Source organism: Calliphora vicina, chromosome 2 (genome assembly GCF_958450345.1).
Source record: "Calliphora vicina chromosome 2, idCalVici1.1, whole genome shotgun sequence".
Classification (NCBI taxonomy): domain Eukaryota; kingdom Metazoa; phylum Arthropoda; class Insecta; order Diptera; family Calliphoridae; genus Calliphora; species Calliphora vicina.
In genome coordinates, this window is record NC_088781.1 from 78534054 (window position 1) to 78557385 (window position 23332).

Below are 23332 nucleotides of genomic sequence, written 5' to 3' on the forward strand. Positions count from 1 at the left end.
TCACCTCGGATATTAATTTTTTTAATAAATCGGCAAAAATCCATTTATGATCCGAATGAGCTGAAATTAAAAATATAAATAGCGCTTAAGAAGATCTACAAAAAATACGCTTACATGTGCAGGTTATCTCCATTAGTTGAAGAGTTATTTACGTTTATTTATTTTTAATTTTTCTCTATTTTTTATGGTTTTTTAGATACGCCTACGGCCTACGTAGGGTCGATTTTTTTCTAAAATATCACCTATGTATATTGGCAATAAAATTCTAAATAAAATAAAAAAAACTTGCTAACAATTAATTTGTCCCTATAAAAAGTTAAACGCATCCAACGCAACGCCTCCAATTTGCGTTGCATTAAATTATAGTTTGCAAACCACTGCGTTCAAGCAAGTTACTGCTCGCGTTGTAACATCTGATCCTTAGGGCCCAACCATAATATGCATAAGCTAGCTAATGTCAAAACCGAACGAAAAGTCTGTCAAATGCTTAAGAAAATCCGAACTTTTAGGTGGCCATAATGTACTTACGTGCATTCAAAACAATTTATCCCCATTTGCACATTTATGTGCAACACGTAATTAAAAAAATAAGTATTTCTTATTACACTGTACAACTCCAAAAAAAATTACGAGGTCCGACCAATAAATTTTGATAGAGGAGACAAAAATAAAAGACACGTGTATCGGCGTTTTGAAAGTTTACATCTGAATTTCATTTGAGGTTGGTTAAAGTTTCCCAACTCTGGCACAGTCTAATTGTTAATAGGCATAATAAACCATGTGATCCTTACATTTTAGGTATAGAACGTGTTCAGAAAATGTATGTAAAATGTTAAGGAGAACATTTTTTTAGAATATGTTAACCCTTTAAATCCTCAAGTATGGGTTTTTGTTGTCCTTCTTTTAAAAATGAACAACAAACTCCATTAAAACAGGTATTTAAGGGGTTAAAATGTTCCGCAAAAATATTATTCGTGAAATTTTACTAGAAGTCCCTTATACACTAACACGGGAAAATTCAACCAGAAAGTCAGAAATAAGACAACAAAAGAGAGCATAGGGTTAATTTCGCATTTATTAAGAATTTTATTTTAAAGTAACCCAAAAATTTAACATGCGCACCCATTGAAGAACGCTTATATCTGAAATATGCTGGACATTGTATGGTAATAAAGTGGAATTGCCTAGAGCTAAAAAAATGTAATTAATGTAGACTTCGTATCCAAATTCTTAATAAATACGAAATTAACCGTAAGCTCTCTTTTGTTGTGTCTTATTTCTGACTTTCTGGTTGAATTTTCTGTTTTGGTATATTTAGGGACTTATAGTAAAATTTCACGAATAATATTTTTGCGGAAAATTTTAACCCCTTAAACCCAGTGTAACCCATATGTCTATGTATATTGATTCAGAATTTAGATATGTGTTGTTATAAGGACAGTCGACAAATTCGGATGAATTTCCTTCTTAGAATATGGTTTTGAAAACGATTTTTTAACTTTTATATAAGTTTATACTCGACAAAATTTTGTCGTTAAAAAGTTAAAAAATTGCGGTACTGAGCTTCCACAAGTATCGTTCTCTACCTCAGCAGAAAACTTCGCTTTTATGTTTTTAATATTTTGTTATATTTTTGTGTCTTCTTTGAACAAATATTCTATGGATTGAAAAGTAAATAAACGCCATACAGCTGTTTGGCTTACAGCATTGCCAACACGATATAAGTACATCTTTTTGTAAGTTTTTATTTTAAATTTTAATATCAACTTATACAATGGCAACCATTTGACAATAAAAGTGAAATCGTAATATTTCGGCGTTGACTAAACGCAATGCCGTAATGAATAATAAAATTTTATATTTTTTTGTTACGCGTTCACAACAGCGTAGGTGAAGCGTTTAATGCAAGTGAATTACACAATTAGGGCCTAAGATATTTATGAGAGCATAACTATTTTCAAATAGGGCAATCATTGGGGCTAGGTGAAATAATAAATTCAATAGGCTTCGCCCTTGGGACAATAGAAGAGCTTGTACCAAATTTTGTTGAATTATTTTAAAAATTGCAACCGGACGGACATCGCTTAACCGACTCAGAAAGTGATCCTGAGCAGATTGGTATACTTTAAGGTGGGTATTGGGACAATATTTTTGCACTTTATAAACATCAGCACTAACCCAATATACCCTCCCCACTATGCAGAAAATTAACGCATCGGATAAAAGTTAAAACCTGCACGTCCGTGTACTTTTGCAAAAGATGAACTCTATATAGTAAAAATCTGAACGACGTTTAACGTAAAGCTGAATGTGTTATTCGGTTTTCTATTACAGGCGTTCACGGTGAAAAAACCTAATAAATATTCCATAAAACTAAACTTTTGTTCAGTTTTTTACTATTTAATTTTTTCTGTTTACACTACTATACAATTTAAAATTTTGAGAAGGGTTCCACTTAAAAAACATATTGATAGTTTTGGGACAAATATGACAAACATTTTAAAATTGTACGGTCAGCAGTTTTAACCCAAGAACGTGAAATTCAACTGAACTGGGGCCAAATCACCGCATTCGTAATGGAATGAGCTTATCGTATCGAAAAATAATTTCGATATCGAAATTATAATAAAATGTACTAAATTGCTTTCTCGATATCGAATGCCATAATCTCAAATAACAAAATTACTATTCATTCTACTCGATATCGTATGCGGTAATTTGGCCCCTGATTTATCGGTTTCAAATCTATTTAATAATGTTTACACGAAATGGGTTAATTTTAAAAAAATATTTTATTGCAAAAATTCAAATCAATTTTTAACATTTTCATTGAACTCATGCACCTGAGCTAAAATTTAAAAAAAAAAACATGATTAAGTGAAAACATAAAAGTGGAAATATCTCGAAAACATACCGTACGATCTTAAAATGTCATATTTGTGAAGTTTTGCACGATTAGCCGTTTTTGGGTGTTATTTGAATGTATAATTTTAATATGAGAGTAAATTAATAATGACTTAATTACTTTTCCAATATATTCTTTGTATTATATTTAATTTACTTTCATATTAAAAATAGGCACCTAGATTTTTAACATTCTTCTTATGTATATAATTTTGAATATAATTTTAGTTAAACTTAATTTTTTCACAAATCACGTAATGCTTGACCTGTTTCTACCGATTTATTTATTTTTAAACTAGTTGTCCAATGATGCCCGATGAAAGCAATTATTTTGAAAAGGACTGTTCTGTGCGAGTTGCGGTTCGGTAAGTGTTAAAATATATGTGGGTACATACGGCAGTGGTTATACATATAATTGAAACATTCATAGTATATTTAAATAAATAATTTTTTCCAATATAAAGAAAGGAAAGATCAATTTTTGTTTGTTTTATAAATCTAAAGCCTAGGAGATTAATTTATACAGAAGATTAACTTACAGACTTTTATAATGCCATTTACATAAAAATCTAAGAAAAAAATAGAGAAAAATAATTTTTTGGGTTGGCCAGCATTTAACATGTTGGCGGGAAATTATAATTTTTTCACAATCTTTTTGAAATTTTAACATTATATTTAAAATGTTGAGAATGCTTTAAATTATTTTTGTGCATTATATAATTTTTCAATATTTTATGAAACATTTTTCTAAAAAATATTATCTAAACCTTTATTCATATGATCTCAATGAGATAATAATATCTAGTTCCTTAAAGCTACACTTTACAAGTCGACACTATACAAAAAAAATTGATTTTTATTGAAAAAAAATTAAAATAACTATTGTTGAATTTGCAAAATTACTAAAAAATAAAAATTAAAGCGAAACTTTTTATAAAAACTTAGACAATTTGTTGGAATATGCATTTTATACATCATTTCATTGTCTATCCATATCCATTTTTAAAACAGTTTTTTAAAAATAACTCAAAATTTTAAAATCCAGCTGGGTTATCAATGCGGGTAGAAAGAGAAGTGTGTAATAATTTTAGTTAGTTAAAAAAACCACATGATTGTTATATAATATAAGAAGAATAAAGTGAATTATTGGTCAATCAAATAATAAAAAAACCTCTCGGGACCGCATTCTATTTAATTCACAATTTTACAACACTGGTGTCAGGTGTGGGGTGTCCGTTCTAGTGCGAGTACGCATTTTTCCACAAATTAAAATAAAATGCCAAATAAAAAAGTTAAACAAATGCATAAGCAGATGAGTGAAGATTTCCAGCAGGAGCTTCAAAGTCAGATGTCCACCTTTACTGAATCAATGTACGCCCGACTTGGTAGTATGATTCCGTCGCAGGCACGTATGCAGAATTCATGGCAGCAACAAATATTGGACTTAAAAAGTGAGATGGAAAAGAAATTCGAATTGCAACAAGCCTTTTTAGAAAGGCGTTTGGTAAGTTTAGAAAGAACACTATCAGATGCTGCTCTCAGATCCTTTCCACCATCCACAGGGAATCCAATAGTAAGTCCTTCATCTAACGTTGAGACAACAAGATCATCATCATTAACTAATGATTTTTGTACGATGGCCGCCTCATCCACTTCAACATTCATGCACCTATCTCAACCTCAAATGTGTACGGGGTATAACCACTCAGCTAATATGTCACCACTACCCCCAGTGATAACCCATACGCCAACCACAACAAATTATTCTTCAAAATATTCAACGGCTACTTCGTTCGCTAACAATGACGTAAACGAGGGCGCTTCAACAAAAGTGTCTAATGGAATTGTTTGCGTTTCTAATTCAAACAATATTTCTACAAATGAAGTAGCACCAGCTCGACTTCGACAAAATTTTCAAATGGACTCCGTTGCAGTCACAGAGTTTCATCAGCCGCATGTGCATACTACCTCAAGTGCTCTCTGTTGTAACAACAATTGTGATCCCAAGTCACAAAAACCTAACTCAGCTGTTGAAACACTAAGCTCCTGTAGAATGCGTCCATTTAATCAAAATGATATAGCCACCTATGATGGCAAATCGCCTTGGTCTAATTACGAATGTTTAGTAGAACATACGGCACATTTTTATGGATGGACTGAGGAAGAAAAAGTAATGGCCGTTATTTCTAATTTAAGGGACGATGCCCTCCGCCTTTTTGCCACCGTGCCTACCGACCATCTACCATCGTGGAACTCTTTACAGCAATTAATGAGAGAACGTTTTACAGTACACGAGCAAGTATGTTTTCAAGAGTTTAAAAGACGGGTCCAGGGCCCACGTGAGTCCTTAACCGAATTTGCTACTGCATTAGAGCTGCTGTCAATTTCAGCTTTTAGATCGACTCCGAAAGCGTATGTTGACGATTTGTTAAAAAATCAATTCATAGATGGTTTAAGAGACACAGAATTGATGAAGTTAGTAGCTGCCGGTCAACACATGTCTATTAAAACTGCATTGGCTGCGGCTCAAGATATTCAGGCTCGATCGGACCGCCAAAGATCTAGACAAATTTTTACCGTTGATTCTGTAAACGATAACAAGAAATTGTTTCGGGGAAAGGAAATACGTCACAAGAAATCTCCGTCATCGGTAAACTTAAACCTGCTGACCTCCAGGAGCGAAGGCCAAGCAGAGACTATGAATTAGCTCCGAATTTAATACACCAACACATATCTGATGGAACAAATGTGGCCACGCCCGCTGATATTAATCCTCAGGGTTGTTTTAAAAATTCGCGTGAGAAAAGTCCACGTTGTTTAAAAAACTTTGATGATCATAATTTAATTAGTCAGCCGGGCGTAGGAATTAAAAATATTTTTAACTCCTGCTATTTAAATGCAACACTACAAGCACTTTTTCATATTCCTGCCATGGTAACCAGCATTTTGGCTATAACAGAGCACTCCGAATTACATGGCCACAAAAATAGTGCATGTCTAGTATGCATCTTTACAAATACATTTTTTAGTACAAAGTGTAGTAAAAAAGCTATACGGCCATTCCAGATCTTCACGCGAATAAAAAGGATGAGTACAGACTTTTTAACTGGACGTCATGAAGATGTACATGAGTTTTTACGTTTCTTTATTGGAAAGTTAAATGAAGCCCTACGCTATTTGTAACTTAAGAAAACAGACGTAATAATTGGGTTTGAAGAATTATTTCAAGGCACGATGAAAAATTTCACTAAGTGTGTAAATTGGACCTAGAGTATCCTTAATTCCAATGACCTTTGTGCCCAAAAAGACAAAGTTAACAAATAACCGTATGAAGCTTGTCGGTGCTTCTGGTTCGGTCTTTGAAACGATTGGTAGCGTTAATTTAAATTTCTCCATAAATGGTATGGTATTTCATCATAAATTTTTGGTAGTTACAGTGTCTGTTCCGCCTATTTTAGGTATCGATTTTTTATACGCACACAAGTGTAAAGTCAATCTGAAAGCCATGTTTTTGGAGTTTTCTAATGGCATGGTCAACATTAAGCTACCAACTTACAACATCGATAACTCAGTGAGGCTTGTCAACTCGATACAACTCGGGCCTAAGTCCGATACGTTTTTGCGAATACCATGTGACATAGAACAGCATTCAGGCGTTTACATGGTTGAACGTTCTACAACTTTTAATTCACCTGAGGGAGTAATGGTTGGAAGAACTCTAATAAATGTTCACCAAGGATTAATTCCAATTCGTTTGATTAATGTCACCGACCAAACCGTAGAATTAGAAAAAAATACGTTTTTAGGTGAATTGTATCCCGTAGAAGTTGTGGAGAAAAACGAAGCTGAAGTTACTGATAGCGCTTCTATGCTGCAAATAAATGAATCTACAGAACTTCCCCCCTCGGAAAAGACAAAATTTAAAAAGTTTTTGGAAAATTATAGTAATGTGTTATCTAATGGCCCTAATGATTTTGGACGTACGTCGATTGTAAACCATCACATTAACACCGCTGATACACCTCCTCGAGTTCCACCGAGAAGGATTCCATTCGCCAGACGAGAAGTTATGACTGACCTAATTCGAGATATGACTTCCAGGGGTGTAGTGGAAAAATCTTCGAGTCCATGGTCATCACCTGACGTTTTAGTAAGGAAGAAAGACGGTTCTCTTCGATTTTGTGTCGACTATAGAAGATTAAATGAGGCTACGTGTAAAGATTCGTACCCTCTTCCAAGGATGGATGACATTTTGGTGGCGTTACATGGTTCCAGATGGTTTTCTACATTGGATTTGCAGTCTGGATATTGGCAGGTGGAAGTTGATACAGAATCCAAAGAAAAAACGGCGTTCTCTTGCGGGGCAGGCCTTTGGCAATTCAATGTCATGCCCTTTGGGCTTTGTAATGCCCCTGCCACCTTTGAGAGGTTAATGGATCAGGTGTTTGAGGGGCTTCCATGGAGCACGGCATTAGTTTATCTAGACGATATAGTAGTCCATTCAAGTACCATAGAGGAACACTTCTCAAGGTTGGAGGAAGTTTTTAAAAGGCTCATAAACGCCGGATTAAAATTAAGCCCTGCCAAATGCAATTTTTTTAAAGATCGAGTATGTTACCTAGGCCACATTGTTGGCCGAAATGGCTTAGAAGTCGATCCTGGAAAGATTGATAAGGTAGTCGAGTGTTCTGTTCCCAAATCTAAAACAGAAATAAGGGCATTTCTAGGATTGTGCTCCTATTACCGGAGGTTCATTCGGGATTTTTCAACTTTAGCAAAACCACTGGCGGAATTAACACAAGCCAAAATAAAATTTGATTGGGGAGATAGCGCGACTTAGACGCTGATTCATCAAACGTGGGCATTGGGGCCGTTTTAAGCCAGATCCAAGACGGCGAGGAACGAGTTATTGAGTTTTACAGTCGAACACTTGATAAAGCTGAAAGGAATTATTGTGTGACACGTAAGGAACTGTTAGCCGCTGTTATTGCTACCGCACATTTTCGACATTATCTTTTAGGTCGCGAATTTATTTTACGCTCCGACCATGCCTCACTAAGATGGTTATATAATTTTCGCGAGCCAGAAGGACAGGTAGCTCGGTGGTTAGAACGTCTTCAGGAATGCCAGTTTCAACTAAATTATCGCCCTGGTAAGAAACATCTAAATGCTGATGCATTATCCCGCCGCCCATGTGGCGACTGTAAGTACTGTGAGAGAGCTGAGAGCAAAGAGGGTCTTGAGGTGTTTGCAATTGTTGCCGAGTCGGAAAGTCTGATGGCTGATCAGAAGGAAGATCCAATATTGAAGAATGTAGTGGATTGGGTGACTATTCAGAAAAGGCCAGATAAATCCGAAATACTCAGCTTTGAGCCAGATCTTAAGGCATGGTGGGCCCTATTCAATCAACTACATTTGGATGGTGGTATACTAAAAAGCAAATTTAGAAGAAAAGATGGGGATAAATTGGTGACTATTGCCCCTCGTAGACACATTCATCTTATACTCGAACAAACACATAATAGCGTAACTGGTGGGCATCTGGGCCGTCTTAAAACTCTTAGTAAAGTCCGTGATAGGTTTTATTGGATTGGTTGTACTGAAGAAGTTAATCGATGGTGTTCCCTTTGCAAAATTTGCTCGTCAAGAAAAGGACCAACCCAAAGGACTGTAGGTAGGTTGCAGCCGTCTGCCATTGGTGCACCGTTTGAGCGTATAGGTATAGACATTCTCGGACCTTTACCTATAACGGAAAGAGGCAACCGATATATAGCTGTTGTAATGGATTACTTTTCGAAATGGCCAGAATGTCTTGCATTACCCAATCTATCAGCAAAGGTCACCTTGTATATGAAGTTATTTGTCGCTTTGGTGTTCCATACTTAATTCATTCGGACCAAGGAAAAAACTTCGAATCCAACGTTTTCCGTGCTACCATGCGACTGTTGGGAGCTGAAAAGACTCGAACTACGCCTCTTCACCCTCAATCTGATGGGATGGTCGAACGGTTTAATAGAACACTTCTTGATTATCTTGCAAAATTCATAGATGCGAATCAAAAGAACTGGGATGCGTATCTGCCATTAGCCCTGATGGCGTATAGATCCTCCGTTCATGCATCCACCGGTTACTTCCCAGCCTACTTGACATTTGGTCGCGAACTTCGCTTGCCATTAGACATAATGTTTGGCATTCCACCAGAAGCAAATGATAACATTCATCAATATGCGCAAGAAATGCGAGACAACATTCAAAAACTTCATGTACTAGCAAGGGCTAACTTAAAGATTTCATCCGAAGCTATGAAAAGTAGGTATGATTTACGATCTAACCATCTGAAATTTAATGAACAAGATTTAGTATGGATACATCTACCTAACCGACGCAAAGGTTATTGTCCAAAACTTCAAAGTGATTGGGTTGGACCCGGTGTGGTCACGCAGAGAATATCTGACCTAGTCTACGAGGTTCAGTTGCCAAAAAAGGGGACTAGGAGAGTTATTCACGTAAATCGCCTTGCTGTTTATCGAGACCTTGAAAATAGTTTGCCCGGTCAGGAGCCACGAGCTTAAAAGAGGGGGTAGTGTTATGAAATTATTTTGCACAGTGTAAAAATCCAGCTGGGTTATCAAATCGGGTGAATAAGAAACGAGAAGATGAAGAGTAAAAACAAAGTAGAAAGAGAAGTGTGTAATAATTTTAGTTAGTTAAAAAAACCACATGATTGTTATATAATATAAGAAGAATAAAGTGAATTATTGGTCAATCAAATAATAAAAAAACCTCTCGGGACCGCATTCTATTTAATTCACAATTTTACAACAATATACATATATAAATTTACATACGTATCACTCTACATTAGGGTGGGTAAATTTTGTTGACTACTAAGCGTAAAGCAAATTCGTAAGAACTTTTCCCGAAGAAACCATGGTTCTAAAATCAAAATCGAGCTTTCGGTTTTTTACGAGAAGATTTGGAGCTCAAGACCTCTGGCGATTTTACATATATATAGAATCTTCTCGTCGAGTACTACATAAAACATATCTCAAGAGATATTGGCATTTGAATAATACATTTTTACCTACCCTACTCCAGTTTTTTGATGACCGCGGTTCCAAATATTTACCGATATAACTTTGGACTCAGTCATGATTTTTAATCAATTCTTTCTTTATTTTATATATACATTTCTTGTTAGCCCTAAAAAGTAAAAATGGAGAAAATCGGTAAATATTTGGAACCGCGGTCATCAAATTTTGACCACATATAGAATCAGTTATGTAGATTATGCAATAAAAAAATAATGGTATATATGCTTATACACCATTGTTTATTAACCCCTTGTGGACCAAGGTTTAAAATCGTTTAAAAAGTTTTATTTCTTTTATTAAATATTGAAAATAAGGACTTCAGTAGTGCGATTCAATAACTTTTATAACGATAATCGTATCGATAAAATAAATATAACGAAAATTTATCGAATTTGCTATTCAGTAACATTTTTAACGACATTCGCTCTCGGTTGAAGTCAGCTGTTACTTTAAGCAGTTTTTTTTCGTTATGTTTGCGATAATAATTTATGTTGTGTTTATTTAATCGATAAAATGTATTTGCAATTTTTTCTTCGTCATCTTCACTTTTTGTAGCTGGAATTATCGTAAAAATAATGGAAACACAATTTTGTTCACTTAACTTATTAATATTTACAATAAAATATAAAAAATAAGCTCAAGAATAACGGAATTTGACGATTAGACTACTAATTATTCAACTGGAAGAAGTACTTATTATTGTTCGCGATATCCCAAAAGTAATCCTTTACATTTTGCCTGGAAATAAGTTGTTTTGTTAGTAGAGTTATTTATAAAGTAATTTATTTACAAAAAAAAAAATAAAAAAAGTAAGTCGCAGCCAAGTGCCGAATCAAAAACATTCCGATTGCTAGTCAAAGTTGTACTCACTACACCACTGGTTAATTATTGCACTACAGGAAGTTATTTACAAAATTTTAACTTTGTGGAGGACCTGCAGGGAACCGAAAGATACCTGCAAGGATCCGAAAGGGACCTGGTACCGTTAGGTCAGCATCAATCAAAAGATAAAAAATTCATCGATTTTGTTTTTAAATTTTATTAATATATTGATTAGTTTTGTAACTTTTATAATATTTTCTATTACAAGTCGATTTTACGAAACAGTATTTTTTACCATTACAACATAAAGGAACATCACAATGACAACATGAAACAATTCACCGTTATTATGGGTAAGCGAGTTTGCCAATAGGCAAAAAAAAAAAATATTCCAAAGATAATAGTGTACTACAAGTACTTTTGGGCAAAAAGGGTCAAAATATGTTTTGTTTTCATTTTGTAAGCTTATTATTGTTATGGTACTTATAAGAACCGTCGGTCGACAAAGGGTTAAGGGGACGATACACGTATTACATTTGTTGTGGCTACTTTATGTAAATTCTTGTATGTAGCTTTTATATTATTTAAAAAGAACTTGTTTTGTCATTCGATTTTTGTTACTTCAATAAAAAAGTTTAAATTTTAAATAAATTCGATTTTTTGCATTTTTATTGCCTGCAAAAACTATTGCAGACACAAAAGATTGGTTTTTTAATTCAATATAAATTCGGATATTTTTAATCAATATCAATTCGGATATTGATTAAATTGATATTGATTACAATTATATTGTAGTCCACATTCCTTGGGTCATTTTCGGTAGTCCTATGGTGTTGAGTTACTCCATGTATTATTATTATGTCCTGTGGTTCCTATAAGGAACAAAGGGCCACCACAAACTGATTCCATTCAGTTTTGTTAGATGATTTATGCTTGATTTCCCTCCAGCTAATATTGTAGTCCACATTCCTTGGGTCATTTTCGGTAGTCCTATGGTGTTGAGTTACTCCATTTATTATTATTATGTCCTGTGGTTCCTATAAGGAACAAAGGGCCACCACAAACTGATTCCATTCAGTTTTGTTAGATGATTTATGCTTGATTTCCCTCCAGCTAATACCGCTTTGTGTTATCTCGCATTCAAGTTGACGCCTCCATGTGTGCAATGGGCGGTCTCTTCTTCTCGTGTTACCCTGGGGTGTCCAGTCAATGTCGGTTTTTGCTATATCTCTTGTGGGCCTGCGCTAAGTATGGCCAACCCATCGCCATTTTCGATTGAGTCGATTTCAGTCTGGATTGGACGTTGATTTGTTAAGCTCCATAGATTTGCGTTTGATATTGTTGCAGGCCAGAATATTCGCAAGCATCGGTTGACAAATACCTGCACAGCATTTATGTCACGTGGCAGCGCGTTCCTCCATAGACTATATTAAAATTGCCTTTTAAAACAAAAGTTGCAGCTATTGTAAAGCAGCTAGAGAATTTGAACCAAACTCTAACAACATCTCAACTAAAGGAGTATGACGAGGCTGACATGTCTGTTCGTTTGAGCTACATAGAGGAGCTATATAAAAGCCAAGAAATAGCACAAAGTATCATCGAAGAAAAAGAAAACAGTTAGTTGGATGGAACTGACCGCATGAGCTTCGTGTCCCTGTACTTCGATGTGAAAGCTAAGTTAACTCGCCAACTCTCTGCAACTCGTAAGTTTGATTCAAACCAGCGTTCTTCAACACTACGCCAATTTTCGCTCGATGAACTGCCATCTTCTCAAACATCGTTTCGTAAAAGAGAGAGATATAAATCTAACTCTAACCTGTTCACATCGCTGTATTACTCCTATTGGTAAGAATCCATTGTCCAAATAATTTAATAAATAATTAGAAAAATGCCTAATCCTTTGGTTTTATTCATTTCTTTCGTATCATATTGTTAAATTATTCTGAGTACAAAATCTAAACGATTTTGTTTCGGCTCAGAGAGTTTGAATAACCTTCCATATCCGAATAGCTAATGGTATTAAGAGATCCAGTCATTTAATAGCATCCAATACTCCATTAAAATATTTTACTATTCCATATGTAAAAATCCATTTTGCATATTTTCCAAAATTGAATATTTCTGATTTGAATTTCTATTTTCTCCGTGAAATTCGTACTATATTTCATATTTTTCGATTCCTTTATCCCATTCACTTAATATTGCGTTTTCATTTTCTATTTAACGAAACTAACAATATTTACCGAAAATCGCGACACAAAGCACCCTGATTTAATTGTTCCATTCCAAAGCACTTTAGTAGTAACAATAAACAATATGAAAACAAACTAACTTGAATTTATCCTTGAATTTATCCTTAAATAATAACAATTTAATTTTAAATATTGAATTTCAATGTGTATGAAGATAAATTTAAATTTATTTAGCACAGACATAAACCACATATTTTAGCTCAGCCCATTTTGCAGTTAACAGAGCACTGTTAATCACTCAACAGTCATAATACTTGAATTATAATAAACAAATTTATACCTACAATATCTGAAATAATTTCAGAATAAGAAAAAAAATGGAAAAAATTAAAAAAAAACTATCCATCTGAAATAATAGATGGATATATCGAGAGAGGATTTTTGGCCATTATGGAAATTAGGAAAAGGGATCGGATATGACACTATATAGAAATGGTAGTCCTAGGGTCACTGAATGGAACTGTGGTAGTGGGATATCTGAAATAATTTTGGGATTCCAATAAATTTGACTTTTTTGAAAAAATAAATCTGGAGAGGATTTTTGGCCATTATGGAAATTAGGAAAAGGGCTCGGATATGACATTATATAGAAATGGTAGTCCTAGGGTCACTGAATAGAACTGTGGTAGTGGGATATCTGAAATAATTTTGGGATTCCAATAAATTTGAATTTTTTGAAAAAATAAATCTGGAGCGGATTTTTGGCCATTATGGAAATTAGGAAAAGGGATCGGATATGGCACTATATAGAAATGGTATTGCTAGGGTCACTTAATGGAACTGTGGTAGTGGGATATCTGAAATAATTTAGGGATTCCAATAAATTTGAGTTTTGTGAAAAAATAAATCTGGAGAGGATTTTTGGCCATTATGTGACCCTAGGACTACCATTTATATATAGTGTCATATCCGAGCCCTTTTCCTAATTTCCATAATGGCCAAAAATCCTCTCCAGATTTATTTTTTCACAAAATTCAAATTTATTGGAATCTCAAAATTATTTCAGATATCCCACTACCATAGTTCCATTCAGTGACCCTAGGACTACCATTTCTATATAGTGTCATATCTGAGCCCTTTTCCCAATTTCCATAATGGCCAAAAATCCTCTCCAGATTTATTTTTTCACAAAATTCAAATTTATTGGAATCTCAAAATTGTTTCAGATATCCCACTACCATAGTTCCATTCAGTGACCCTAGGACTACCATTTCAATATAGTGTCATATCCGAGCTCTTTTCCTAATTTCCATAATGGCCAAAATTCCTCTACAGATTTATTTTTTCACAAAACTCAAATTTATTGAAATCCCAAAATTATTGCAGATATCCCACTACCACAGTTCCATTCGGTGACCCTAGGGCTACCATTTCTATATAGTGTCATATCCGAGCCCTTTTCCTAATTTCCATAATGGCCAAAAATCCTCTCCAGATTTATTTTTTCACAAAACTCAAATTTATTGGAATCCCAAAATTATTTCAGATATCCCACTACCACAGTTCCATTAAGTGACCCTAGGACTACCATTTCTATATAGTGTCATATCCGAACCCTTTTCCTAATTTCCATAATGGCCAAAAATCCTCTCAAGATTTATTTTTTCAAAAAAGTCAAATTTATTGGAATCCCAAAATTATTTCAGATATCCCACTAGGACAGTTCCATTCAGTGACCCTAGGACTACCATTTCTATATAGTGTCATATCCGAGCCCTTTTCCTAATTTCCATAATGGCCAAAAATCCTCTCCAGATTTATTTTTTCACAAAACTCTAATTTATTGGAATCCCAAAATTATTTCAAATATCCCACTACCACAGTTCCATTCAGTGACCCTAGGACTACCATTTATATATAGTGTCATATCCGAGCCCTTTTCCTAATTTTCATAATGGCCAAAAATCCTCTCCAGATTTATTTTTTCACAAAACTCAAATTTATTGGAATCTCAAAATTGTTTTCAGAAATCCCACTACCACAGTTCCATTAAGTGACCCTAGGACTACCATTTCTATATAGTGTCATATCCGAGCCCTTTTCCTAATTTCCATAATGGCCAAAAATCCTCTCCAGATTTATTTTTTCACAAAACTCAAATTTATTGGAATCCCAAAATTATTTCAGATATCCCACTACCACAGTTCCATTCAGTGACCCTAGGACTACCATTTCAATATAGTGTCATATCCGAGCCCTTTTCCTAATTTACATAATGGCCAAAAATCCTCTCCAGATTTATTTTTTCAAAAAAATCAAATTTATTGGAATCCTGATATTACGATGGGTTCAAATATCCATCTATTATTTCAGATGGATAGTTTTTTTTTAATTTTTTCCATTTTTTTCTTATTCTGAAATTATTTCAGATATTGTAAGTATAAATTTGTTTATTATAATTCAAGTATTATGACTGTTAACGCTATTAACAGTGCTCTGTTAACTGCAAAATGGGCTGAGCTAAAATATGTGGTTTATGTCTGTGCTAAATAAATTTAAATTTATCTTCACACACATTGAATTTTATAATAATGTATTTCTTTTGTAATATGAATTGTAATCCTAATTTCCAAATATCTTGAATTACTAATAAGGAGTGAGATCGAAAAATTCTTAACATACATATATGTTTATAAAAAAGAAACCACTAAACTTACAGCTTTAATTTTTTTTTTATTTGATTGAAATTATTATTACAATTTACAAAAAAAATTATTTTTATAGTTTTAATCACTAGTGATGAAATTTTGAACCTTTTTCGGAAACCCTTCCATTAACGTTTTTATAGTGCTTTCTGTCACTTTGCTCGAACATGTAGTCCATCTCCGTTTAAAATCTACCACACTTTTGGACACCTTTTTTGTACTCTTCAATTCTCTTTTAACAAGAGCCCAATATCTCTCCACTGGCCTTAGCTCCGGGCAGTTTGGAGGATTTGCCTCTCTTGGTACAAATACCACATTATTGTTCTTGTACCACTCAAGGGCTTGTTTGCCATAGTGACAGGATGCCAAGTCAGGCCAAAAATAAGTGGACACATTATGAAGTCTTATGAATGGAAGCAGCCTTTTTTGTAAACATTCCTTGATGTAAATTTCGGTATTTATAGAGCCCGTTGTAACAAATGAGTGGCTTCTTTTGCCGCAACTGCATATTGCTTGCCATACCAAGAACTTTCTGGGAAATTTTGTCTGCTTTTGGGTCCTAAACTTTTCTTCAACATTCCCTCGAGCATCAGCAACATAAAATTTTTGACCTGGAAGTTGCGAAAAATCTGCCAGAACATACGTTTCGTCATCCATTATGCAGCAAGAATATTTTTTTATAAAACTTGACTTCAATTTCCGTGCTCTGTTTTTGGCCTCTAAATTTTTAGTAGCGTTCCTGTCAGGAACTTTTTGAGCCTTGTATGTTTTTAAACCTGCATTAGCTTTAACTTTTCGTACCAAATAGTCCGAGCACTGAGCTAACCGGGCTGCTTTCCTACCGGATGTGTTGGGAGCTCTTTTGAAAATGCGTTCTATTTTTTTGGCTTTAGAAACATCATGTGGACCATTCCTTCTACCTGAACCAGGTTTTCTATCAACTGACAAGTTCTCCCGGTACTGTTTAATAACATTGGAAACAGTTTGACGGCAGACCTTTGTATGCTTGGCCAACTTTTTGTAAGACCAAGTTGGGTTTTGTTGAAAATATTTAATAATTTCAGTACGCACTTTTTTCTGGTCACTCATTTTAATCAGATTAACAAAAAAATTAATATAATTGACATTACACATAATAACTGACATGTTTTTCAAAGGTAACTTGATCAAAAAAAAATTCAAATAATACTTGGGTTAAAAAATGTAATGAAAAACGTGTGTTAAGAATTTTTCGATCTCACTCCTTACTAGTTTCTAAATTTTCCTCATAGCAAAAACAAGTATTTACGACTACATATTCCATTTTCTTCCTACATGTATACTGCAAGGCGGGCGGAATGTTTACGCCAAAACAACACTTAGCGATTTTCCTCATTTCCCTTCAATTCCTGTTTTTCCATAATATATATAAATGCAGAATGCTATGTGTTGCAGTATACTTCCAATTGTCATTTAGTTCTAAATCAATAATAAATCTTATATATAAATAGGCCAACCTTTTTTTGTGGTACACTTTTAAGTATGTTATTGTCCACCAATATTGATGAAACCTATATGGTTTAAAAGATTATTTTCTCTAGATGTGCACAATCTAATTTTTTTTAAAAATTCTTTCCATAAAAGTGTTAAAAAGCATTTTAAATTGGCTTGAAAAACAACAACATGTTTATGTACATCTAAATACACGTGTATTTGTACACAAACGTGAAAAATATTTTTGCGTATACTCAAAGTAACTGTATAATTTTGTTATTAGTGGTCGAATTTTGAGCAACAGGCGATCCTAGTAGTCATAAATACTTCTTTTTGAGAGAGATATAAATCTAACTCTAACATATTCACATCGCTGTATTACTCCTATTGTTCCTTATTGGTAAGAATCCATTGTCCAAAAAATTTAATAAATAATTAGAAAAATTCCTAATCCTTTGGTTTTATTCATTTCTTTCGTTTCATATTGTTTGTTAAATTATTCTGAGTACAAAATCTAAACGATTTTGTTTCGACTCAGAGAGTTTGAACAACCTTCCTTTGTGCTTTGTGTCGTGATTTTCGGTAAATATTGTTAGTTTCGTTAAATAGAAAATGAAAACGCAATATTAAGCGAATGGGATAAAGGAATCGAAAAATATGAAATATAGTACGAATTTCACGGAGAAAATAGAAATTCAAATCAGAAATATTCAATTTTGGAAAATATGCAAAATGGATTTTTACATATGGAATAGTAAAATATTTTAATGGAGTATTGGATGCTATTAAGTGACTGGATCTCTTAATACCATTAGCTATTCGGATATGTAACGCATTACAAAATTCATGGGGTCGGATTTGTAAGCGACCACATCCTCTTCGAACATGCAGAAAGTTCTTGGCAATGAATATGAGTGATCGCATCCAAGCAGTACGTAACCCCAAATACTGCTCCAACTGTCTGGCTCATGACCACTCACAAGGCACATGCTTCTCCAAGCACGGTTGCAAACACTGCCGCAAATTCCACCACACCTTGTTGCATGCGAATCCCAGACTTGTCAAAGACTTATTACCCAGTCGCTCACGATCTAGGTCCACTTCTCTCCAAGGGCGTCCTCCTCTAACGCAACCAAACGCAACACTTCCTCCTCCAGGTCTGATAATGAATCGTCGCTGCCATCAACTTCGAAATCCGCCTCCCTAACTGCGATCCTTCGGCAAAACACTCTGGTCCTTTTGCCGACTGTCCTTGTAAAGATCTCGTCCACAAACTCACATGCTCGGTGCTTACTGGATTCCGGGTCCGCAGTAAGCCGGGTGGCAAAGAAGTTCATCGATAAGATGGATCTTTCGACTTTTACGTTGCACGAGGAAACTGTTTGCCCGATTGTGTTGAAATCTCGATTTGATTCGTCATCGAAAATTGAGGGGACCTTTAGGGTTGACAATCGGATAACTCTTCGAACTCCGTCCGAATCACTCCCCGAAACCTACAAGAAAAACTTTCGTGATCTGTTCCTCGCCGATTCCAAATTTTACGAGTCGGCTGGTATCGATATCATAATCGGTGCTGATATTTATCCAAAGGACATTCGCGAGGGAGTATTTTCTCGCACTGGCTTCCCCACAGCCCAAAGCACAATCTTCGGCTGGACTATTTATGGTCCATGCTCCCTATAAATAATGAAATGCACTTATTTAAAAAAAGTACAAAACGCACCCATATTTTGTACCATGTACTAATTTAAAAAAAATATATATATATGTATAAGATTTTTTTTGAAATAATATATGAATTTATTCCAGAAGCAGCATCTTGACCGGACCAATAAGATTATTCCATTAACAAGTTCTGTCACCAGTATAGTGACTTAATTTTGGGTCCTTCCTAATAGCATTTATTATATATAGATGCATATTTAATTAATAGTATCATTTTGATGATTGGAGCAAAATCAAATATTTTTTTAACCTTTAACTTATTTTACACCCTCTCTTAATTTTTTTAAAGTTTTATCAAAAAGGCTTGCAAAATAATGTGCCTGCATTTTTGTTTCAAATAACATTTTGCTTTCTTTTTTTAATTTTTGTAAATTAGAATTGTTTTATTTTATTGTTAAAAAGCAAATATTAACCAAAAAATGTTTTTTAAAGTAAATTTTTTTTGCAAAAATTATAAGGTGTAAAATATACACCACATCTGTGACTATGTCAAAAAGTTTCACGTCATAAGTTAAAGGTTAATTAATATAATCAATTTCGTAATTTAGACTCATTTTTATTTTTTTCTGTGTTCATTTCAACATGGTTCCAAAAAACCTCAACAACAAAATCGTGACGTCAATGTTTCGACTACTTCTCTGACCGCATTATGCTGATTTTTCGATTCCAAGGATCATTTCATCACCAGCTGTACTCGTTTTAGCAATTTGTCTCGCTTACTACGTTTCAAAGAAGCAAAAATTATGAAGTTATGCCTGAACTGTTTGAAAAAGATCCATATGCTTAACAGGTGTACTTCAGGTAATTGCCGTCAATGTTCTTCGAAACACCACACAATGTCGCACATGGACAAAGTACAGCCAGACAAACCTACAACATCTTCGGCAGATCAAATAGCTCCAACTACTTCGCGAGCGGTTCTTATTTCTTTAAGTCCTGCTAATACAACAAAAGCGCCATCGTCAAGTGTTTTATTGGCTACCGCAATTTTTCTGGTCAAAAATCAATTCGGAGTTTTTGTACCTTGTCGTTTTATATTAGATTATACATCGCATCGCAACTCAACCTAATCACAAGTCGTTTCGTGAATCATCTTCGTTTGAGATGCAATCGGACGCATGCAAGTATTTCTGGAATTGGCGATGGAGGATTTACGATCGATCAATCTGTTGACTTCGTAATCAAATCTAGACATTCAGATTATTCAACATCACTGACTGCCATGGTCGTTCCTAGTATAAAATATTATCAACCCGATATTAGCTTAAATACACCAGAATGGAAATTCCCGGAAATATAGACCTCGCAGATCCCCCTATTGACAAATGTGGCCGTATCGATGGTTTAATTGGAGCCGAGTTATTTTTCGAATTGATGTCAGTTGGACAATTCAAATTATAATATTAATATTGGCTGTTTGTTGAAATAAGTTTGAGCAAGACAATCAGCTGTGTTCCATTATAAAAGGTTTTTGAGAAGTCGAAAACATTCCGAATTTTAAAATTTTGTTTTACACTTCTAGCACATTTTCTTTTCTGAAACACTTTCAATTTGAACAATCTAAAAAACATTTTTTTTATAAATTTTTGACATTTTATTACGTTTTTTTTAACTTTTTATTTATTTATTGAATCTGCCTATATCATTAGGCCTAACAGTAAGTGATTAAATCTTATAACTAAAATTAAAACTAATTGCTCTCTAAAGAGAGCATTGCTTGATGCATGGACCTCATCTTAGCGGGGTGGTAGATCTCCTCTACAAAGCCTTGATCTGGTTTGGCTCTGTGCGAGCAGCCGAGCAAACGGATTTGGGTGGGATTGCAGTTTCAGTATATATATTTATCGCGGACTTTCTTAAACTCATCCTTCACTAGTGGCACTTCCAAGTCCCTTTGGATGTTTTCATTTCTTATGTACCATGGTGTACCCGTCATGGTCCTAAGAATTTTCGACTGGGCCCTCTGTATAAGCTCAATACTGGAATTACTGGCCGTTCCCTACAATTGGATTCCATATGTCCAAATTGGTTTTAAAATGATTTTATACAGGGTGACTTTATAGTCCAGGCTTAACATTGATTGGTTATTAACCTGTGAAGGCTAGATGCTTTTAACTTCATGTGAAGTCTCTTGGTTTCTATATGACGGAGCCAAGTTTTTTTTTTTTTTTTTTAAACGAACACAAACTGCGAAGCGTTTTGCTTGTCTGCAGAAACACCCAGAGTCTCTGGCAGGAATCGAACCCGCAACCCCTGGATTGATAGTCCAACACACTATCGTCTAGTCTATCGGGGCACCCTGTGAGCAAGGTTGCCAACTCTTCAGCTCAGAAAATGGCTAGATTTTGAATTAAAAAAACCCAAAAATAACTGAATACAAATTCATAAATATTACATTTCTTGCCCCCATTACCTCGAAGTCTGGTTATGTGTTAACTAATAGTTATACTGACTGTTTTCAAAAAAAAAATTTACCGACTTCGTGTTAATGGGGTTTAGCAGATTTAAAGATTGTAATAACAATATTTTTTAAAATTTCTGGGCACTTACAATCAAAATCGGATCTATTGAAGAAATGCAAAATAGTATTTTTAATATGCCTGATGTGTTTGCTTTGGAAACAATTTCGAAGCCTGTTTTCATAAAACCAATAACATTCTCATCAAATCATCAACAGACGAATTTGTTTAAAAATACAGTTTCTTTGTCATTTGATAAAAAATAATGTTTTATTTTTAAAAAATTACAAAAATGTTCAAGAAAAATATAAAATAAAAAATGCTAGGACAAAATAAAATGGCTAGATCTTCCGGCTAGATTAAATCTAGCGATTTTTTATGGCTAAATTATAATAAAATCGCTAGATCTAGCCGGAAAATGGCTAAATTGGCAACCTTGCCTGTGAGTCTTCTATCTAAGTGAATACCAAGGTATGTAACATAATCGGACTGAGGTATATTAACATTGTTCAGTGTGACAGGTGGACAGCATCCCCTCCTCAGTGTGAACGTAACATGTTTGCTTTTTAACTCATTTACACGTATTCTCCATTTGTTTAACTATGTTCCCACACATTGTAAGTAGCCATCTAGTATACTAGATGCTACATATGGGTTTTCATGCGAGCTAATGATTGCGGTGTCATCAGCAAATGTAGAAATAGTCAATTCATCGCTCGTAGGCAAATCAGAGGTGTAAACAGCGTTGCCACTGAACAAATCTTATTATAAGTTGGAAATCTGTTATAAGTTGGAAAATTGAAACTGCATCTGCCTTAGTGATCTCTAATAATGCGATAAATCTATCTTGTAAATAAATACTATTTGATCCAACCTACCAAAAATCAATTTAAACTACCTTCCTACCAAACGAAAAAAATCCTACCAAATTTGGTAGGAAAAGCCCAAAACGGCAACGCTGGGTGTAAATCAAATAGAGTTTAGGTCCAAGAACACTTCCTTGTGGTACTCCTGCTCCAATCCTATATTCTCTTGTTACGTAATCATTGTACTTAACTGTAAATATACGGTCCGATAGATAATATTCCAATAGTTTAGGAGTAGATGGTGGCAGCAAACATTTTATTTTATAACCAGGCCTTTGTGCCATACTTTGTCGAAGGCTTGAGCGACATCCAAAAATATAGCTGAACAATATTTCTTTAATTCAAAGGATTTTCTTATCACTCCGGTTATACGATTAACCGATTGTTCCGTGGCGTTCCCGGAAAACAAATTGATGGACTGGGATTATATTTTTCTCATTTAAAAATGGTATGATTTTCTTTTGGAATACTTTTTCGAAGAGTTTCGATAAGCAAGGAAGTTAGCTTATTGGTCTATAGGAGGGTGGTACGGTCAAGTCCCTACCTGGCTTTGGTATAATTATTATCTGAGAAGTTTTCCAATTTGTCGGAAAAACTCCATGTTTAAAGATCGCATTAAATATTGTAGACAGCACAATTATTGCCACACTCTGTAGGTTTTTAATCATAGTAGGTGTAACAGAATCATTTCCAGGTGATTTTTTTAATATTATATTATCCTTGATTACTTCGTTAATGTCTTCTGGGCTTATAGCTAATATGTCATCAATAAGGTTGACACAGGTGGCTCTTCAAGTTCAAAAACAGTTGTTGGCGAGTTTGGTTGAAAGACTGTACTTAAGTGATCGGCAAATATTTTAGCCTTTCCTCCTAAGTTTGTCAAACTTTGCATGTAATTTCTATTTCTGCGATCCTCTTCTAATTCAAGGGCTTTTTTCAGATTTTTACTAGCAGCAGACAGCCTCTGTTTTGCAGCAGGTTATCTATTTTGTTGCCATTCTCTTCTGAGTTTTATCTTTTCTAAAAGAAGTCGTTCAATATCTGAGTTGGAAATGTGCATATCAGTTTTAGGAAATATTTGACTCTTTGAAT

At 34.4% G+C, this 23332-nt stretch overlaps 1 protein-coding gene across 1 annotated transcript in view; it reads left to right on the top strand.

Moving 5' to 3' along the window:
- The window catches only part of Klp31E (kinesin-like protein 31E), a 672978-nt gene that overhangs the window by 32820 nt on the left and 616826 nt on the right, over window positions 1-23332 (top strand). Inside the window, exon 2 of the mRNA XM_065502432.1 lies at window positions 3204-3269. Within this exon, the coding sequence (XP_065358504.1) occupies window positions 3211-3269 (59 nt within the window). The 5' untranslated portion in view covers window positions 3204-3210. The remainder of the gene's footprint in view (window positions 1-3203; window positions 3270-23332) is intronic.